General features: G+C 45.1%; 1 protein-coding gene across 1 annotated transcript; it reads left to right on the forward strand.

Annotated features, from left to right (window-relative positions):
- Positions 1–1,784: 1,784 nt before the first annotated feature.
- LOC117694134 (tumor rejection antigen P815A-like) lies at positions 1,785–5,600 on the forward strand. Its single transcript, XM_034484916.2, has 3 exons — positions 1,785–2,209; positions 4,205–4,533; positions 5,449–5,600. Exons 1-2 carry the CDS (start codon positions 1,798–1,800, stop codon positions 4,489–4,491), a joined length of 699 nt encoding a protein of 232 aa, XP_034340807.2. The 5' UTR covers positions 1,785–1,797; the 3' UTR covers positions 4,492–4,533; positions 5,449–5,600.
- The last annotated feature ends 423 nt before the right edge of the window (positions 5,601–6,023 follow it).

Here is a 6,023-nt window from a genome sequence, read left to right on the forward strand (position 1 = left end):
TTTTCCTGAGACAGATTTTATCTGTGTGGCCTCAGGAGTCCTGGAACTCCCTCTATAGACCAGGCTGCCCTAGTGCTCAGAGATCCAACTGCATCTGCCTCCTGAGTGCTGGGATTAAAGGCCTATACCACCACCATTCTGTTTTTTTCTTAGATTTGAAATGAAGTACATTAAGAGTTTTCCATTCATATGTTGATCATGTTGGTCTTCCTCCCCCAAGGCCCCATTTACCTCCTTCCAGCCCCCTTTCTATTTCTTCACTAGTCCACTTCTGTTTTCCTGTCTTACAGATTTTCACTCTTTCCCCTGTTTAAGATTTTCACACCCACACGGGGTTGGGGTTAGAGCATTCCTTTAATCCCAGCACTCTGGAGTAAGAGGCAAGCAGATATGCTTGAGTTCAAGGCATGCTTGGTCTACCAACTTGAGTTTCAGAACAGCAAAGGATGTACAGAGAAACCTCGTTTAAAAAAAAAAAAAAAAAGCAACAACAAAAAACAGAACAAGACCACGGCATGTTTCCCTTTCTGGTTTCAAGTGTCTCCTAAACACACACACACACACACACACACACACACACACACGCTCAAAACCTAGACCATGTGCTTAAAATGTGTATATATGTACCATACTAAACATAGTATAGTACATCATTAATATGTACAGTAAGAACAAATCCTTAAATCTGTGGCCATTTTCGTCCTGGGAACAAAATAGTCCATAATTATAATTTGACTTTGGCCTTTTTTTGGTGCCCTTATTTGAAGCTGGACCCCTTGAATGGAGCTCCCTCCGACCAAAGTCAAAAAATAGCATACGCACACACTGCGATGATGACAAGCCTTTCTGTTACAATTCCCTGGAGACTATGTCTGTACAGACTTTTGTCACCCCCCCCCCCAACACACACCTTCTGCAAACCCCCTGACCTGTGGGTCTCTCCTGCTGTGTCCACCTACTATTATTACAACCCTACCCTACGTGGCTTGTGTGGCGAAAACTGGTGGAGTTGAAGGATGACCAGACTGGACCACGAATCCCTTGCAGTAGCCCTGGTGCCTCTGGAGTAGCAGGCTATCGTATTCATCGTCATGAATTTTGCCGAACGATAGCCACAAACAGTTTTAATATCATTAATACATCACAAATGGCCATTCTCTTTCGGGTGTGAAGTTTGGAAATTGCCAATAACATATTGCTATGTTTTCTCATGTTAAAAGCCTGTGTCCCTTTTGTTACAAGTTGTCCCTAGGAGACTAGGCAAAACATGCTGATCTCTGTACCAAAGAATCTGCCGTGCTGTAAAACCGTAAACTGTACAACACTTCTGTTGCCATGGGAGAATGAAAAGAACCCGGGACTCCCAAAGGCGCTAGACGTGTGAAGATACTGATCACTCATTGGGTGTGTGAGTTCTGCGGATGTTCATTCCTCAGCCAATGAGCTTAATGGTCTCGTGGAGGGTTGTGAGCCTTCGGTAGGAACTTTTGCAAGTTTTGCCGACCGCTCTACCTCATCCATCATTTCCGGATTTGTACCCTTCCTCGTAAAAAAAAAAAAGTAGTCCAGAGTTCACTCCACCCTTCTTCCACCCTCTCCACCTTAATCCCCTCCCCCAACCGGGTCCAAGTATAGAAGTCTTCCGGAGGAAGGAGGGAGGACCCCCCACCTTTTCTCTCCCAGCATGCATTGTGTCGACGCCATATCGCTGAGCAGGTCCAAGAAGTGAGCTGCTAGCTTGCGACTCTCTGCAGTTATCTTAACTTAGCACAGCTTCCCGCTGGTGTCCTTTGTGCCATGTCTGATAACAAGAAGCCAGACAAAGCTCACAGTGGCTCAGGTGGTGAAGGTGATGGAAATAGGTACAATATATTGGAGTGGCTATTTTTCATTGTTGCCACAACAAGTTTTCTGGCGTTCCAGTTAATCGTAGATGCCATTTCTGAGGAGCAGTATGAAAGGGATGTGGCCTGGATCGCCAGGCAAAGCAAGCGCGAGTCCTCTGTTGGTCGGGAGGATGAAGAAGATGATGAGGATGAAGATGAGGATGACGATGACGACTATGACTTCTATGAGGATGATGATGACGAGGAAGAGGAATTGGAGAACCTGATGGATGATGAATCAGAAGAGGATGGGGCAGAAGATGAGATGAACGTGGAAATGGGTGCCGAAGCTTCCTGCCTCCTTAACTTAGCTACCTGTACTTGTGAGTTACCCGTGGTACTACTTACTCATGTGGGGTGTAATTCTTTACCCACCTCTGTAGTAAAGACCACATCTTAGTTGGGCTTCATTCCTGTCTCCTGTCCACGCCTTGTCTCCTCTCCTCTCTAACTTGTCCTTAGTTCCTCTCCTCCCATCCCCCTCCTGCTCCTTGCTCCTCTGCTCTCTTCCCCCCTCCCTTGCCTCTCTAGCTTCATTCCATCTGCTCCCTTTCCCCTTTGCTCTCCTTTTTCCCTTCCCCCTCTGCTCAACTTTTCGCCTTGGGCTTTCCGCTCCCTGATCTCACTGATCTCCTCCCACTTCAGGCTTCCCCTTTTGTACCTCTCCCTGAAACCCTCCCCTTCCTGTTCCCCTTCTCCCACCTTTTCTTTCCCTGCTCCCCTCCCCCTCCCTGTTTACCGTTTAGAACCTTTCCTGTCTTGCTTCCCTCCCCTTTTGCACCTTTTCTTTCCCTGCTCCCCTCCCCCTCCCTGCATACCTTTTACCGCCTTTCCTCTCCCTGCTTCTCTCCCCCTCCTGTGCTGCTCCCACCCCCTCCCTATTCCCATTTTCGGGTGCTCCTCCCTCTCCCTCCCTGTTCCGGTTCTCCCCCATTTCATCTCTTTGCTCCTCCTGCTTCCCTATTCCCCTTGCTGTATCTTAACTCACCTTGCTCCCCTCCCCCACCGTGCTCCCGGTTTTTTTTTTTTTTGGACCTTTCCTTTACAGGATTCCCTCCCCGTTTCCCTTAGTACACCTTTCCTAGCTCTCTTCTGTTCCCTCTCCCTGCTCTCTGCCCCCTCCTGTGCTTTCCTCCTCTGGCTCCCCATCTTCCCCTCACCTTTTGCCCTTTACCTTCCCCTGCCCACCTCACTTTTTTGTTTTGCACACTTGTTTTCCAGGATCCCCCTCCTGGTTTCCCTTGCATGCCTTTCCTGTCCCCTCCCCCTCTCCGTTCCCCCACCCTTCCTGCCTTTCCTCTCCCTGCTCACCTTTGTGCATCTTTCCCATCCCTGCCCCCTACTCTGTGCTAACCTTTTAATACCTTTCTTTTCTAGGATCCCCTCCCCCCTGCTGTTTGCCTTTGTGTACCTTTCCTGATCCTGCTGTCCTCCCTTTCTCCAGCCTGTCACCCCCCTTCTCTTCTCCTCAGTTCCTCCCACTCCTTGCTTCCCTTACCCCTTCCCTCTCTCTGCTCTCCTCCCCTGCCTACTGTACCTCCTCACCTGCCCCCCAGTTACCTGCTTCCCTGAGGTCTTTCCTGCCTCTCTGTCCATCTCTCCACTTTTCCACCTTTCCCTAGTCCCTCTTCCCTTTCACTCTCCCCTATGCATCTGTCTTCCTATCTCCCCCTTCCTTTTTTCCCCTCTCCTCTGTCCATCACCCCTCTTCTCCCTTCCCTGTCCCCTCTTCCCTTTTCTTCCTCCCCCTTCTGCCCCTGCCTCTCCCATTACCCTCTTCATGCTCATTCCCTGTCCCCTCTCAATTCACTGTGCTCCCTCACCCCTTCCCTTTCCCTCTTTCTCCATTATCCTCTTCTTCTCTTCTATCTCCCCTCCCTTTGCTTCTCCCTCCTTCTTCCACTCCTCCTTCCCCCTTCCCTCTCCACTCTCCTTGATCTTCTTTCCTCTCCACATACCATTTTTCCCTTCCACCTTGTCCTTTGCCCCCAGGCCCTATGGTATCCTGTGCACTGGAAATGGGAGGTCCTCAATCTCAGGAAGGCAAGAAACAGCAAAATCCCAAAGTCAGCCAGAAAGGCTGGGTGAAGATAAGGCCAGGTTCTGAGGATAGCTGGAATCCAGCTAAATGGCTCCTGTAACCCTGGGTACCAAGGGAGAGAGTGGTAGTGAAGTTCTTGATCCTTGCTGCTGCTTTTACATATGTTGACACATCTTTTAAAATGCAAGCCATGCTCCATACTCAGAGCTTTCCCAGTGTGCATTGCTAAAATACTATTTGTTTTGCTAAAATACTCTTTTTCTCACGTATTTTCCAGGTGCTCCTGGCCATCATTTAAGGAAGGATGAAGTGAGATGTAGGCTGATTTATTTCTTCCACCACCCTAATTTCCTGGTGTCTATGCCAATGCACTCTAAGGAATCAATGGACTGTGGCCATGAAAATGCTCATGAAGAAGTTGAAATGGAAGAGGAGGAGGAGGAGGAGGAGGATGAAGAAGAGGAGGAGGAGGAGGAAGAGGATGAAGAAGAGGAGGAGGAGGAGGAAGAGGATGAAGAGGATGAAGAAGATGAAATGGGAAACCTGGATGGAGAGTATAAATAAGAACCCAAACTTTGCAAATGGCCCCTCACCTTAGGGATGCAGGTACTGCCTTCACTAACTAACAATTCCTAGCATATCCCTGTAGCTAAGAGCATCTTTTAAAAAATATTATTGGTAAACTAAACAACTATTAATTTTTTATATTATTAAATATTAAATTTATACAGTAAGCAGTTTAACAACCATAAGTTAAGCAGGAGTCAATGATGTCTAGATGCCTATCCTTTAAAAGATTGTAACAAGATTACTTACTACAGATGAGAAGTTGTTAGACTTGGTAGTAGTGACAAATAAAAGATCATGCAGTGAATGTGGCCATGGGAATTATATACTGTTCCTATAGTGCCTTTGAGACAGCTAATAATAGCTGGCAAAAATAAGTGTTTCAAGAAAGATCACATGCTGTGGTTCATATGTAAATTATCAGCCTAATTTTAATTTTAATATTTCAAATGACATTCCATTTCTAGACCTGTGATTTTAAAGAGATGAAAATCTCCTAAATTTTTCTTTATCTTTAATTTCCTTGACTTTAGTTTTTCATGTAAAATTAGGTTAAAATTTTTAATTCAATTTTAATTTTTAAATTTCTTAAAATGTTTTTAAAAAGAGATGAAAATCTCATTTTGAAAAGATGAAAGCAGAGTAACTGGGAAGCTTAGGGAATCTATAGTTTTGGTGTATAACCATAAGGAGTTTTGTCCTCTGTGAAGCAGAGAGAAAGGAAAACCAAGTCTTTGCAAATGGTTGCCAGTAGGATAGTGAAGTCAATAAGATCAGATTGGGGAAGCTATCAAACTCATGAATACTGTAATACATAATGATCTGGTAGGAAAACATAACAGGGAAATATTTTAGTTTCTCTTTGAGAGACAATGGTAATACATAGAATTGACAAAGTCAGGAGTGCATTCTAAGGAAATACAAGTATTGCTTATGTCTTATTTCCTTCTACAGTTGCAAAGCCCAGAAGAAAGAAATGAACAGAGGAGGAGGAGGAAGAGGAGAAAGAGGAGGAAGAGAAAGAGGAGGAGGAGGAAGAAGAAGGAGGAGGAAGAGGAGGAGAAGAAGAAGAAGAATTTTTTTCATTAATTTTCTAGTTTTTAGTAACCCAGAAAAATAATTTTGTTCTAATGTTCATTATATGAAGATGTCACCAACAGACATCTGACTACATGGTGAACTTTGATATAGTTATATAGGATTACATTTGTTCATGTTAAAAATAAAAGTTTGACTTGCATACACTACAGTTGTTTCATGTTAACATCAATCCACATTTTTAAAAATCTTTTTGGGGTTGCCTCATCTTGAAAAAGAAAAGCACCTAGCTTACCAGCAACAAATGCTGATGGGTAAGTGTGAACCACTAGCAGCAGCAGCTGGAAATCTGCTGCAAGTGTTATATTCTCAGACTTAACAGGGATCTTCAGTAGAGATTTCCTAAGTGCTCCGAACACTTGAATCTCAGAGCACCACTGGTTTGCAGCAACAGGGGAAAGGCTATGTAAAGCCAGCCTTCATTAACTTGG

Source organism: Arvicanthis niloticus, chromosome X, assembly GCF_011762505.2.
Source record: "Arvicanthis niloticus isolate mArvNil1 chromosome X, mArvNil1.pat.X, whole genome shotgun sequence".
Classification (NCBI taxonomy): Eukaryota; Metazoa; Chordata; class Mammalia; order Rodentia; family Muridae; genus Arvicanthis; species Arvicanthis niloticus.